Source organism: Musca domestica, unplaced genomic scaffold, assembly GCF_030504385.1.
Source record: "Musca domestica strain aabys unplaced genomic scaffold, Musca_domestica.polishedcontigs.V.1.1 36, whole genome shotgun sequence".
Lineage (NCBI taxonomy): Eukaryota > Metazoa > Arthropoda > Insecta > Diptera > Muscidae > Musca > Musca domestica.
Window position 1 is genome coordinate 3,704,063 of NW_026712318.1, and position 15,875 is coordinate 3,719,937.

Here is a 15,875-nt window from a genome sequence, read left to right on the forward strand (position 1 = left end):
TCTCGAGATATCATTTCTTCCACTTCTCCAATCATGAATTATTGTGGATAAATGATGTGCGAAGATGGCAACGCGAATGTGTCTTTTTCGTAATTAGTGTGCCCTATGTGCAAATTGGCGCCAATTTAGTGCTTTTGTTCTTTTTATATAAAATATAAGCGATTTGAAGAAGCAAATTTACAATATAAGGATTTGTATATATGTGTTCGGTGTTGGTAAGCCAATGGGTCCTCATAGAAGTTTGGATATGCAATCCAGAACGACAATTTCATTAAAGTCTTTCGGTAGATTTTTCCATGAAATATTGATGAAGAAAAATATGGCTTCGTCTTATCACTTGCACCACTGTACGTGGTGTGCACACATTTGGGTGTAAGTGAAACGGGTGGTAACATAATCATACTAATCACTCTCGTGCACATGACGACGACAAATGTACAACGCCACCGCCAACACCGATTGACAGACCGACCATGTTTGACTTAATAAATATATTTCAAATTAAGCGCTTTAGTAAAACAAGCAGGATCGCCGCAACCATATGCATATAAAATACCGATATTAAATTACACATTCATTATTGCACCTCCCCATGCTTCGCGCTACTGCTGCACTCCACTCACCACATTGATTATTAAAATCTGTTGTTATTGTTGTTGTTTTTTTTTTTGCCGCCAGACAGTGTATCAATTCTATTATTTGATAGTCGTTTGGTTACCAGCAGCTATGTAAATTTATAATTGTGCAATTTGCCACTGCCAGTCATTATCGGTCGTTTAGTTTATCCATGGCTATGCAAGTGTTGTTCTTGTTGTTGTTATTATTGTTTGCCGTTAATTTCGATTAAACTTTAATGACAAAATTGCAAAAGTTCATGTCCAAGCATGCAGCAACAATATTAACAACTAGTTAAAATACGACTTCTGTGTGGTTTTTTAATTGCATAAACTAAATTAAATTGAAAGTCAGTTGACCAACAATAACAATTCATATTGTAGTTCAAAAAAAGAGGAAAATGACATAAAATTATATAATCAAATTAAACACATTCTAATATGGGCTACTCCTGTGTTGAACGTCATGTTTAACAACGGGAGCAACTCAAAACCAAAAAAGTGAAGTTCATTTACTTCACCCTTGAACTAAGGTCAAATATTGAAATAAAGTCAATGAAAACACACAGTGTATAAGCAAAATTAAATAGATATGTGATACTATGATTTTACTGCTTCATTTCATTGAGTTCGGATCAAGTCATGAATCATCCGATCTCTCTTTCAACATTTAAACCAATTCATTGTATGCTAGACTCATTTCTTGCAGTCAATCTTTTGCAAATACCTTAGAATTCACCCAAGAAATATGTCCGCGAATTTGGAAAAAAATTGATTCAGGTATACAATGCCGAAAGCTATAATTACGATCCAAAAATGCCCAAAGACTTTGAGGCATAAAATAAATAAAATAAAAAATGTCGTCTCCTCTGAGATAAATTTAATTATACAGAGGACGTTCTGCATTAATCTATCCAAATTGTAGTCGGAAAGAGTAATGACTGACCTAAAAGGCGGGTGAGTAAAATGCCCCCAAATGTGTTTTGACAGGCTTTGTGACATTTGATTGAGCGTAGTAAAAATGAAAGATTATATTTTTATGTCTGGGGGACTGCTATTCTGATCGCTTTGGATCAATTTGGCTTGGTAGCAGCTTATAATACAAAACACCCTTCTTCATAGCATCAAATTAAGAGAATTACCTTGGCGCCAGAAATATTCGACTACGGCGTTAATTTGCCTAATTTCCCGGGATTCAGGTTCCACTTTTCCGTTTGGGGTCATCCTAATGTGTCCATATTTTTACCCCACACCACTTTTCGTTATCTTTCGGCAAGCAATGTATTCCGTGATAAAATAACTCATCCGTTTTTTGAGGCAAAGAAACAAAGCAATTTCTGATACCCCTTTGATGAGAAGTATATTCCACCAAAGGCGTTCTGTATCGATCGAAACAAATGTAGTCAGGAGAGGAAAGACCTGGTATGTAAGGTCAGAACTCCATATCCAATGTTTCCAAATAGTTATTGAACATTTAAGATTATGTTTTCGTATCTTGTCGACTATTCTCATCCCATTTCGTTAATTAATCTATTTATGCAGTGTTGGTCCTCTCCGATCATTTGCCGCTCATTATTAAAAAGATCCATCTGATCCCAAAAAATCCTAGATACACCAATTAGTCAGAGTTTATTAGGTGTTCTGTTTTTATATGCAAGCGACTACAAAAAGGATAAAGGCACCAGGCATTCCGCCCTAACCCAATCATTTAACACTCATATAAACCTAATGACAATCAAAGCGTTTTTCAGGCGGAGATTCTTGTAACAAAAATGGCTTTATATGTCGATAGTAAAGTGATCCGCAAAGCTCAAGTGCCATAAAATCGAGTCACTCTTCACTGCAAGAAGACCCACCATGAAACATGTGGACTCATTTAGTTTTGTTGGGTTCCAGGGCATAGCAATGAAGTAGGGATTGAAGTGGCTGATGAATTAGTTCGAGGCGGAGAACAAGCTCCCTTCTAACACTTAATAGGTTTGATCACTGCAGTATCAGATATATGATGACGTAAAGATGGGACAATAGTGTTCCTGACTACTGCAGGCTATATAAACATGCCAAATTAGTGTAGCTGCGTATCCTTAAACCAAACCAAAACATTCCAACAAACGCAGATCTTTTCTTTGGCGCCAACTTTTCGGCGTAAATTTAGTTGGCTGGCTTGAATTAGTACAAGACTTTTTACGCTTCTAGGTTCTCAGAGAATATAAATATCTAGCGAGCATTGTACAAATTGCCTATGATTTAAATGTAGTCATAATAAATGTATTGTTCTTTAATTGATATAATTCTTCTTAAGCAAACTATGGAATTATATAATCACAATTATAAAATAATTACTGTTATAAATAACTTTTAATTTCTTATAAAACGAAATTTGTATTCAATTAGTACACTGTTAATAGATATGTACAGAATAGAAGTTTCAAAACAAAACTTTTATTTCACTTGTAAAGCAAATACAATGCCCACAAGGAACTCTTTTTGCAGCCTCATCAGAAATTCATCACTAGCCCATAAGGGGGAGGAACCAAAGGCCATCATAATCAAATTGCCATAGCTCCCTTTTTGGCGTACAGTAAAAATTATGAGTTAAACATGCCAAACTGAAAAAATATACCATCATAAGACAAAACTTTTCTGTTCCAAGTTATTTTAATAAACTACAACAGCAACAGCAGCAACAAATTTATATAATACACACAGGTACATAAAAACTATAATTAAGTGGTGTCGTCTCACTCTGTGTGTGTGGCTGGGGTTTTGTTATAATAAAATAATGTCCATAAAATAAAACACTAATTAAAAGATTATAGAATGTTAAAAGGCCACCACTTGAAACGTATTAAACGTACATAAAAGGATGTGGCGGAGGACGAAGAAAGTAACACACAACCAACCCCCCATGAATTGAAACTTTGTGAATTAAATCGTATGCTGCCACCATCCATCCACCCACCCAACCAAAAACAAAAATCTGCTGCCAAAGTCTTTTATTGCCCAACAGCCATGCCAAATCAAGCTTCTTTCTGACTTGCTGTGTGGGGAGGGATGGCATACAGAAAAGCGTATTATGAAATTCCTTGAAATACAACAAAGAATAAAGCACACAAAAAAAGAGAGAACATCAAAAAAAAAAAAAACAAAAAAGAAACAAAACGTAAACGAAAAAGAAACAAAACGTAAACGAAAAAGTAAAAGGAAACTCAACTTACCATATAACAAAGAGTCAAAAAAGGAAATACAAAGCGTTGCGAAACGTTGATACTGATGCTTATTTAATGGACCTCCTTTATGTTCCGGCAAACAATTTTTTTCTTTTGGTGTACGAGAAGGAAACACGACGAATCTGTCGGACGAGGGTCGTTCACTCGTCGTGCTGTCGTCGTCGTCGTAAACACCCACAATAACGCCAAAGGATACCCCACCACCAAACGAAGGCAATGGAATTGGAAGTCAACTGGTAAATCCAATGGTTTGTTTTCGTTTTTAAAAAGTTGTCAGCAGCAGCAAGCAGCTGCTCTAGACTGTTGACGATTAAGTTTGGCGATTAAAGAAAATCAATTCCGGAAAAGAGGAAAAATGTGTCGAGTAATTGTAATGATGATACTGTGTCGTTTATGATGATGTGGATGACGATAGTATGGAGATGGCGATAACACTGCGCCAGTGATGATAAAACGCTCCTCTACTGGCTGACAGTCAAACGAATCCGGTCAATTATTTAACATTGCCCATTAAAGATTTTGGGGGGGTTGTGTGTCTTTCTAGTTGGATGTTGAGATGACGACATCAGCCGATTTGATGTGGAGGAGGGGGATACGTTGTTGTAGGTGGTAATTGTTGAAATTCCATTAATTGCGTACACAAATCCTGGAAATTAAACCTATTTTTATATTCACTGTAATCCATAATTATCGCGACTCCATTTTTGCCACCTCCCTTTGTTTTTGTTGCTGTTGTCGGTTGGCAAAGTTTTATTATCGTTTCGCGTTCTTTAAGAATTTATAACCAAGCTGGAAAAAAAAGGGAAAGAGAAAGACAAGAAAGAAGAAATTAATTAATTATATGTGTCATTATTAATTAAAGCAAATGAGAAATTAAAACGGTAATGGAATATCCGGTTTATAAAACAGACGCAGATGATTGCATGACATTAAATTCTAAAGGATTGTAAAGAAACAACAACTGGGATTAGTTTTATTCAATAATAACTTAAAAATTCAATGAAAATGTTGATGATTGTGTCTCTTTAGCTGTGGGGGATTGCCCCTCAAGAGGTAGGCGTGGGAAGCTTCAAAAAATAATTTTTAAATGCAAAATTATATTTTTTTTTAATGCCAAGAATAGAAAGGGTACGGTTCCCATTTTCGCTTCTCATAGAACTTGGTTTCTACCAAAGAACTCTTTCCGCATCTGAATTTCCGTAAAACCCAACATACTCCAATTTGTTCAGACCGCTTAAGGATTCAAATATCTAAATATCATTTTCAAATGTCAGTATATCAAAACAATTCGTTCAGCTCTTCAAAGAACATCACACACATAAAAAAAACACATAATTGATGAAAATAATCTTGTAACGATGAAGCAGCGAGCAGCTGTGCAAAGTCAAGGGTAAATTGTGAACTAGGGTTGAAGTGTTAATTCGTAGATTTGTATTCATTGCACGCAATGTCGTCTTATCGCGGTTAAACAATCGAACAAACAACAGCGGGTTTATAAAACTGGAAAATGGTTCGATGGATGAGGCCCACCACCAGATGAAATGTTTAATAGAATTTAATAGAAGAAGGAAATTGTGAGGGATCTGTAATAACAGTACTTTAGGATATTGGCTCTAGGCAATAAATTAAATCAGTTTAATACCAAAGAATGTAGAATCCTGTAAGATAGACTCAGTCCAATTAGGGATCCAAAAGTCGTTGTTTGGAATTAAAGAAATTCAAATTTGATTTTATACAGAAAATGTTTCTACAGACTTTCAAACTGTTTTCTTTGCAGATACATGATTTCGTCTGATCTAGGCTGTAGCTCTAGGAAGAAATTTTATTGGCTGTTGCTAGGTGAAAATGTCAAATAACTATAAGGTTGATTGAAGAATTATCGATAACAATTGTAATCCTTCGAAACATAACCACTACTATCAGTAACACCAAATCTGTCATATCCATGATATTGGTGTTTTGATTTCATCGGCAGCTGTTTTACTCGGAAACCTTTGGTTCATCCTTTTCAGTCTAGGAAGAACGAATTTGTTAGGTATAAAGATACCAAGTATTGTTAGCAGGGAGGGTGCCTAGGCAAATCTGCCTGGAAAAGCATTTAGCGGACTTGTATATTATAATGACATATAAGTCTGAGAAGAACGTTGGGGTTTCTATCTTCCAAATTGCCTATGTCTGTTGTTAGATAACATGAGACATCTGCATCGTGGGTGCTCAATCGTTTATACCTCTTATTCTTCTTCACATAGTCTACAATAGCCAGGAACACTTTTATCCCATTTTGAGCTAGTTAAGGTCAAATATCTGATAATGCAGCCTGGAGGTAGCTTTGACTATTTAAGCAAACATCTATTGACCTGTTTGGGGAATATTGGATAAAATTACACCTTATTATTTGCCATTCCTACAAGGACTGATTTGTGAGTCTCAAACAGTACATGATCTAATTTGGCGGCATGTATTGACTAACAAGTCATACCTGTCCAGGTGAATAGCAATTCCGTGGTTAATTTCTCTATTTCCCTTTTTTTGGTATCAGAAACGAAAACAGCTCTCGAAAAATTCCGAAGGAGAAAAATTAGGTATCATGGAAGCTCTCAAAATCGAATTTTGCCCTAGAACAAATCTCATTTGCATCATTGAAGGGATATTGTTAGTTTTTTATAAAAAGCACAAGCACTTCCAATTTTTTCTCCATTTTGCACAGAATTTAGGATAAACAAGGTACGAAAAAGACTCATTAGCGTTGCCACATTTGCAAATTATTTCTTCTTATGATTGGAGGAATGATCCCTTGAGAAAAATGCTGTGTGATTAAAAAAAGCTATCAGGAATTTGAACTTTTATGTTGCTCCCTAGCCTTATCAACATCCAACACACATATTCGCGTGCTAATATCATAAATTTGTTTGTTTATGCTGAAAAATAGTAATAAGAACATAGCACTTTAAATTTGCACAAATAGGGCACACGAGGTACGAAAAAGACTCTTTAGCATTGTCATATTAGCCAATTATTGTTCTCCTATGAGAATATTTCTCTCTTGAGAGGAATGTTTTTCGTGGGAATAGATTCGGCTTACATTATCGATTTTAAATCTAAATTCCAACGGTAAAGAAGAGAGTCAATTTTTGTTACATCAAAAAAAGGATGTTCCTGCCCATTTAAGTAGAAATATATGTCTTATGGAGTATTAAATAAAGGTGTAGGTTCCATGGAGAAGATATAGAAAAGAAATCCTATCTCATGGAAAAAAAGTTGTTCGATCGTGCTAACATTTTTCTCAACTTCACAAAACCGACAGCAGTTAATATTTCTGTCGTCGCTGTTACTAGTTGTTGTCCATTGGTGCCCCTAATCACGGCTTTGTAAAGGATGGAACCATTTCTGGGTCCTGAGACAACCGACTAAAAAACTTGGCGATGACTCAAGGAAAAATGTAGTTGTGGATTTTAGAGAGAAGGATATGTGTTACTCAAGGCTAGCCTTGATTTACTACTACTAAGAACTTTTGTTTGCCAGTGTGAATGTGTAAAAAATTCTCCATTGATTGTTACCAATTAATGTGGGAAATTAAGTGTGAAAGCAATGTCACGATCCCAATAGATCGCCTTCATATATAACAACCATTTTACGTTACCAAAATATGAGTGTGAAAAATTACAAAATGAAAAAACATATAAATGAGGCCAAGTACACCATACCAGATATAAATAAAGGAAATGCTGTCTAATTGGTCTTCCTACAATTTAACCCAAAATATAACAATTGTTTTCCATTATACTCTCCGCGTCCGTTCCTTCCCTTACCAAAAATCCCATCACGAACATTTATTGTTGACGCCACTCACTACCCCATACAGAGAGGGAGAGAGCGCGCGTAGTATTATTTCTTGAACAAAAAACTACACCAACAAACACATTGTTGTTGTTGGGAAAAAAGAAATGAGGAAGGCAACGAGCGACAAAGAACATTACAATTTGTTGTTTAACAAATTAATATGAGAATCTTTTTTATGTGTTTTATGGCATTTCATTCATCAACTTCAGCCATCATCATAATCATTAGCGCGGCGTTGTTCAAGTAAGTGTAGGCAGAACGAGAGACGTGAGACGAGAGCATGTGAGGTGGGTATGCCTATACAAATGACGGTTGGATGTTTGGTCGTATGTTCGGTCGGTCGGTCGGTGAGTCCATCGTTTTCTCGTTGATCGCTTCGGCTTTAGAATCACCCCAACAACAATAATGGTGGCATTGCCACCACCATCACCACCACCATTGGTACACTACTGCACTACGACCGACTACCACTGCTGGAAATCAAAGAAAATAACAACAGCCATGGCTACTCTTTGTATACAACAGGAAGAGGGTGGTGGTAGTTCGGCTAAGGACTAAAAAAACTACACTAGAGGCCAAACGAGAAGAGCTCTACTAGCTAGCTTGCTATCTATGTTCCTGATGATAAAAGCAATGATGTGCTGCTGCACTCACAAAAAGCAGTGCACATCATCGTCGTCATCTCATCTGAAAACAGGATTCATTTTTATCATCTTTTTTTTTTTTTGCTCATTGTTATTAACGAAAAAACCCAAAAACAACAACAATAACAGCAGCAACGAAATAAGCAGTAAAAGAAATTGTTTTTCTTTTGTTCTTTGGCTTTCTCTCTTAATACACTTCACTCACAGGCACACACACACACACTCATACACAACAGTGCCTTTTAATGAAAAAACCCCAACAAACGAAGACGAACATTTGTATGGACGACGACTATGGGTCTTGTTGGATGGATAGGATGGATGATGGCAGCACAAAACATTGAAGGAGAACAACAGCAACAACAACAAAAAAGCAAATAGCTCTCTCTATGGCAGTTACATTACTTCCTCCCGGCTAGCTATTGTTTTTGTTGTAGTTGTTTTGATGAATTTTCTTGTTAAAAAAATACACGGATTTCATCGTTGTTAACAGAGATGTACTGCTGCCACTGCTTCTTCTTCATCATCATCTTTTGCCTATTTCTGTTAAAAAGAAAAAGAAGAAGCAAATTGCCAACATTCTAAATAAAAGAAAACAGAAGAGTTGAGCGCGGAGGAGGAAGCTGAAGTTTTGTGTTTTTCCGGATTTTTCACTTACAACAAACAAACGACCGACAATGGCCGACCGACCAATGACTGATCCAAGCAACGACGAGCAAGACAACAAACCGACCGACCGACGGAATAACACACGAAAAAACAGAGTACGTTTTGTATTCAAGTGGCTGCTTGCTATCCCTGCAATCGTCGTCGTTGGTTGTTGTTGTTGCTTTTTTTGTTATAGTGATAGCAGTCGTGGTTGTTGTTTTTGTTGTTGTACTTTTATGGTTTAAGCACTTAAAAATTATTTGAACACACATCAATCCATCCATCCATCTTAAAATACATATGTTTTCATCATCACCACATCCATCCATCGTCGTCTACTTCCTCGTCTTGCATGCAGCACAACACCCTACCCTACACCGTGTTGGTTGAGTTTTATCGGCCAGTGCTGCCAATCCAAAAGTAGGAAAATATCTATTTTCCATTTATGAAATTGCCAAGATTTTCACAATTGTTTGTTTTTGGTTTATTTAATGGACAGGAGGTTCGTTCGTTCATTCGCCGTTGTTTGCATTTCATATCATTAACAATCAATCAGTTCGCTGCTCACACTATATTAAATTAAAATCAATATCAATAGTCAAAATAGAACAAAGCACACTTTGTTATGCCGCACACAGAACACAACCAACCAACCGACCAGCCAAGCAATGTTCCCACAACCAACCTCCTCTTCTAGCCGTCCATAACGTTTCTTTATTTTTGATGGTGTGCGTCCGACGTGCGTTTTGTTTGTACAAAACGACGAAAATGATGAAGTTCATGCAAATATGTATGCATGTATGTGTATGTATTGTGGTTAAATGCGACACAAGAGAGGCTCGGGGTACGTGCGTGTGTTTTTTTTCACATTTCACAAATGCCTTAATTTTTAAGCGCCTCTTAATTTATTTTCATCTCACCTTCTTTCTTTGTTATTCCTCTTTTTTGTTTTTAATTAAAGCATATTAACCAACAAACAATGAAAGGAGGAAAACCGAATCCCTTAATTTGTTTTGCCACCGACTCCACTTCACCAAACCATTTTGTATTTGCCAAAAAAAACGAAAAATCTATTAACATTTAGTTTTGCAATCGCACTTTACCCACACACGAACACACTTCACTTCTTTTTGTACATTTTGTTGTATTTTATATTGCTTGATTTTCACTTCATCACTCACTTTTTTTGCATATATATTTTCCTTGCTTTTTTCTGCTTCTATACTCTCATTCTTTTTTTATTTAATGACTTTTGTGTAAGATTTTTCTTCCTTCGTGCTTGCAAGTAATCTATACCGTATTTCACTGACTTATTGCCTTGTTATTAGCTGTTACGTCTTGTCATTCGTGTATGTTTTATAATTTCCAACACTTGGCACTTGTCTAGTTATTGTTTTTTATAAATAATTTATAATATTTAAACACAAAATTTGCCAAATTATCTTTCCCAAAAGAGCTAAATTTTTTCTCCGCGCACGAAAAAACTGGCAACCATTTTGTATTATACACGGTTGCAAAAATTAGTAGTATAGCTACTCTACGACAATCGATAACGGCTGTACAAACAAGTATCAAATGGTAATCGATGTAGTCGATAATGGCTAACGGCGATAAAAAATGAACAAAATAGAAAGACACAAAAATAATTTTGGTAAAATAAACAAAAACAAACTATTAAAAACGCTAAATGATACTTTTTATCATAATTGTTATTAATTTGTTTTCTATGTCTATTTAAAGACAATTATTTAAACATGTTTCTGCAAAACGTATATTTTAATCGATAAATCGTATGAAACATGGCAACATGTTAAACTGTGTTATGTTATAGATAAATGCTTCTCGACTTTTTTGAAGGCTACGTTTGCATTGCAACTACTTCTCATTGTACAGTGCTAAAGAGTGATTTTAAAAAGCAATAGCTGATTACAATTTTTTTAAAAGTGTACCCGACTTCTGCCAATTCTGTGTATGTATTTGTTGTTTTGAAAAATAAAAACAAATTATTTTCAAAATTAATGATTGGAAGACGCCTAAATAGCGAGACGTGAATTAAAGCTAATCGCCGGTTTTGTCATGGAATTGAAAGATAGAACTGTTTAAAATTTTTTTTAAGAAAATGCAGGCTTTTGATTCATTTTTCCTGCTGTTTAACTAATTTTAAAAATGAGAAAAATATTGAATAAAGGTCGAAACAACTTGTTACATGCAAATTTGACAGAAAGCGGGCAAAGCCTCACAGCTGTATTTCTGTAGTTTTTCGAAGCTGTTCTACCTCGTCATTGTACCATCGTCTATATAATTTAACGCTTGAATATTAATTCGTACAAATGTTGACCACGACTGAGATTCATATCCATCTATTGGTTTAGTCCTATTTTGCCATACTATGTCTAACATTTCCGCCAATATTTCACGGACAAAAGCTTCAATGTTGTTTTCCAATGCATCAATTTAAACTGACTCGTCTATGTAGTTATGAACAGTCTAAACGCGTTAAATCGCATGATCTAGGCAGCTAAATAAAGTACATATCACCGAATTTTCTATTAAATAAATTTGTCTGTTTTTTGTGAATATTCGAACTAACTCCTAAAAATCTCTACATCTCTAAATTTCCCTCCGAATTTTTAAGGAATTTTCTTTTCGATTCGTCTCTTGTATTTTTTTTTAATTTTTAATAAAAATTTTTCAATTTCGGTGACTATACAAATTTTTTACTGAAAAAAAAATAAAAATGTACTAATCTTTGAAAAAAACACATTTAAAAATTTTGACATATTAATGTTCCCACGCGTTGATCGTCTATCTGTATACTTCTACCATGGGATAAACTAACGATTAAAGGGAATGGAGGATAAAACAAAATTATGTGCTCTACATTGATGATTTTAAAATTGTTTTCGCAATTGTCGGGACGCCTAGATCGTAAATGTACTATTAACTAATTAATTAATTATTTGCGTTAATTTTTATCGTTCTATTTTGAACTTGTCGTTCGCAATATACAAGCATAAAAAGATATCATTTGAAATGTATTTATTAATTTAAGTGCTACTGGGTAACACAAAACAGTTAAAAACAGGGTGACAACATTGCGTCATGTATACGATATCGGAATTTCGATAAACCACATTTCGTACTATCGATATAACTAACTGAACGCCGTTGCTTTAATACTTTTTGGACTTTGTGCTATTTTTACACTCTTCAGACAACTGATAGGTCCTTATTACAACCAACTTCTATATCCCAAAAAATAAATTCTTAAATACATTCATTATTAAATAAAAAGTTAGAATATTTGGATAGTTTACCAAATCTTTGCAAGCAATTCTTAATCATTGGAAGATAATGGAAATTTTCCTTTGAGTATTTGTTGCACTGATAGGGCAATATAAATTTATTTTGCCGATTGGAGTCTTGTAAAAGTTCAACAGATGATTGGCTTCAACTCTGGTTTAGTAAAAACTTTTTTTTTTTTTAATTTTCTGAGGTAAACATTTGTATCTTTATTCCGGGCAAATATATATTTTCTTGAGGGATACCGGGGAAAACGGTCAGCCTACGTAGACAATAATCTACGACAAAAGATAGCACCCATTACGAACTCTTAAGTACGAGTTGTAAACAATTCGGTTAGAAAATTGGCTAAAATCATGATATGTCCGAGGTTATGTGGGGTCTATACAAAAATGTGGACCAACATTGCCAATTTACGAACTCAACTTGCCTTTACGAACATTGTAGTGTCAAACATGAGTATGTGGAAGAGTTACAAACGAAATGACAAAGTTAATATTCCATCCATTGTAAAATAAATTCAAAATTAATTAATAAAATTAAAAACATTTCCTAAAATCGATGAACTTAAAATCGAAAATCGATTACAAAAAGTCAACTTTGCGATTTTCAACGCCAAAAGACGATTATTCGAAAGTCGACTTAAGTATCCCTATTTCTCTCTAGTTCTCATTCTCTTATTGGAATTGCAGGTATCAGATGCGCGCGTTGTGTTCTTTTTTCTTCAATTAATATTTTAGTGACATTTAAAAAGAAATACATTGTCCAAAAATCACAAAAGAATTAAATATTTTGAAAGTTGAATAAATTAAATGTATTAAAAGCGTGATAGTATTTCATTTTTCCAAAGTAATTTGGAATCGAAAATTGCATAGAGTTTTGGCAAACACCTTTTCAAATAAGGCAATAAACAACAAAAAAGGTAAACGATAAAGTGCAACGACCTTGAACTTCGTAGTGGCTTCAGAATCTAACTAAAAATTGAATAAATAATAAAAATAAATCTCTTAAAAAGATTGGTTATGATTTGAAGATTGTGTCATCGCTGTTAAGATTTTGTGAGATTTTGCGTGTGCGGGAATCTTTGCTACCAAGGACATTTTAAGAAGAAAACGAAGAGCAAAAAACACATTACAATCGAAGCTATTGCCGGCTGCTTGAAAAGTACACACTCCACCTATTCGATTTTACTATTTACAGAGTGTGCGTGTGTTTGCGTTTGTCTAACCAATTGTTTGGCCACGGCTTTTATTGTTGTTGGCATTTCGTTTATAATAATTCATAAATAAACAACAATACTATAACAACAGTTGTTATAGTTTTTAATTAACAAACTAAACAAAGTATTAAATTTTCAACACCAAACCTAATCCTACAACCCACAGCAGCGAGCACGCGGCGTTGTGTCTTGGAATTTATCTTTGGAATTAATTTTTGAAATCGGCAAAGCACAGATATCAGTTGGGGAAAATGTCACAAGGTGCAACTTTGGATCAGGCTGGAGGTAAGTGTATCTAGACGAACTATTTTTACCACATAGGCATTAACTCGTATGTTGGTGCGTTATTTATTTTCATTGAATTCACGTGACGCCATTCCGGGAACCAGCCCATCATTGTTCACAAAACAAACACCCAATAAAAATAGCTATATTGGGGAATTAACTTGATAACGATTGCGCGTCTGTTTGCATAGCAGCTATAAAGCAAATATGGAAACAAGTAATTAGTCTACAAGTGACAAATACAATATGCCTTAACATTTAGGAATAAAGTTAAAAAGATATTTCCAAGAAATATTTGAACTGAGGTGTAAATACTTTTATTATTATAGCAAATTCAAATGTTAAAAGAGATATTCTTCCACCATTGTCAATCTAGTGGATTTGAAAAAATATTTCAAAAAATCGCTAGACTGAAAAAAATATTAGCATCGTTTAGATTGGACTACAACATGCGCATCATTTGAAAACTTATCCAAAATCATATACAGGGTGAGTTAAAAAAAAACTCCAACAAAGTCAAACGCCATAATTTTTACATTTTTTTTTTAAATTTTATTGAATAAAAGCAAAAAATGTCGGCATTTTCGAAATTTTAGAATAAGTTTAAATTTGTTCGAATTGGTCACCGTTGGCACGAATTATGACCTTCAAACTGCCAATTAAACCGTCACACGCTGCCCGAATGTGGCTCTGTGGTATTTTGACCCATTCCCGGTGAAGCTCTTGCTTGAAGTGATCGACGCTTTGGTATTTTTTAGTGCCAACCTCGCTTTCCAAAATACTCCAGATACAATAGTCCAACGGATTGGTATCCGGAGATTTTTGTGGCCATTGTGCGCTGGAAATGAAGCGATGAACCTCATTTTTTAACCATTCTTGGGTGGCGTGTGCTGAGTGCGATGGTGCTGAGTCCTATTGGAATGTCCAAGGTCTGCGGCCAAAACGTTTGCGTGTCCAAGGCTTTAATACACCCTCCAGAATATTTTCGCGATAATATTCGGCATTTATTCCGATGCAAAGGTCGATTAGTACGACCGGAGAGCGCCCATCGGCTGTTATGGCGGCCCACACCATCACAATGGCCGGCGCTTGAGTTCTGCTGGCCAACTGAAGGTGCACATTTTCAGCTGTTTACGAAATTTCAGTTTGTTTACAATCTGCTGGACAACGAATGTTTTCTCATTGGAGACGGAGAAACACAAATTCGGCAGTTCACCACTTTCGGCCAAGCGAAGCAACTATTTCGCTCTTTTGAGTCTATTTTCTTACTGTTGCGGTGTAAATTCTTGCACTTTTTGGAATTTCAATCACTTGCACTTTTTGGAATTTCAATGGCTCTACCCTGAAGTCATTTTTCAATATTTGCCGAAGGGAATATTGCGATATCTTCAGCTCACGAGTCATTCTTCGGCCACGGCGACACGAGTTTCGATCAAGTCGCTTCTTTGCTTTTCGAAACATTTCTGCTGATGTTTCTGTTTTCTTCCGTCCCCTTCCTTGACGTCGGGTTATGCTACCAGTATCACGGTAACGAGCGAAGGTACGAGACACAAAAGATTTATTCAAATTTAAATGCTGGAGTGCTCTAACGATTGCCCCTTGAGGTTTTCCAGCCAAATACAAAGAAATCACACTATCACGCTTGAATCCCATCACGAATAACTTTTTTCTGGAAAATTCTCACCAAAAATGCTTTGGTACGCTGGTAAACAATATAATGAGCTGTCACTGGAATAATTTTAACAGCTGTCGGACGAGAGGCTTAGAAATGACAGTGGTCTGTAGTTGGTTGCAGTTTTTTTATCTCACCCTGCAGTCCAAATCTGGCACGTTGTAATATATTTATCAGTCTCAGGTCAGTCAATAATGGCCAACTGCTTCGGAACCTCCACCAAAAAGCGTCTACAGTTTGAAAAATCATAACTCAAGGCTGGGGGTATACATCTGTCGGCAAAATCGACTGATACTATTTTACTTGCTACTGTTTATTTTTATTTCCGTGAAACCCAAACTATAGAACAACTAGCAATGGGTAAATGTTATTATTAGAATATTATTGAGTATTTTTAAGTCTGTGACCAACATCGGAAGG

The 15,875-nt window shown here is 35.4% G+C and overlaps 2 protein-coding genes across 19 annotated transcripts in view; one reads left to right on the forward strand and one right to left on the reverse strand.

Annotated features, from left to right (window-relative positions):
* LOC101889247 (arginine-glutamic acid dipeptide repeats protein) overlaps positions 1-10,480 on the reverse strand; it is a 109,097-nt gene extending 98,617 nt beyond the window's left edge. For 16 of the 18 annotated variants that reach the window (XM_059126030.1, XM_059126025.1, XM_059126035.1 and 13 more), the window contains exons 1-2: positions 9,897-10,480; positions 3,833-4,633 (exon numbers count right to left, since the gene is read on the reverse strand). Coding sequence is in view for 1 of the 18 variants with exons in the window: in XM_059126025.1 (XP_058982008.1) it covers positions 3,833-3,835 (3 nt within the window). In the remaining 17 variants the exon portion in view is untranslated. Of the gene's footprint in view, positions 1-3,832; positions 4,634-9,661; positions 9,842-9,896 lie in introns of those variants that run through there. The other 2 variants (XM_059126017.1, XM_059126018.1) reach the window with 2 other exon arrangements.
* A 2,465-nt stretch (positions 10,481-12,945) lies between these two features.
* The window catches only part of LOC101895767 (adipose-secreted signaling protein), a 62,195-nt gene continuing 59,265 nt past the window's right edge, over positions 12,946-15,875 (forward strand). Inside the window, exons 1-2 of the mRNA XM_011292196.3 lie at positions 12,946-13,201; positions 13,665-13,783. Of these exons, the coding sequence (XP_011290498.1) occupies positions 13,750-13,783 (34 nt within the window). The 5' untranslated portion in view covers positions 12,946-13,201; positions 13,665-13,749. The remainder of the gene's footprint in view (positions 13,202-13,664; positions 13,784-15,875) is intronic.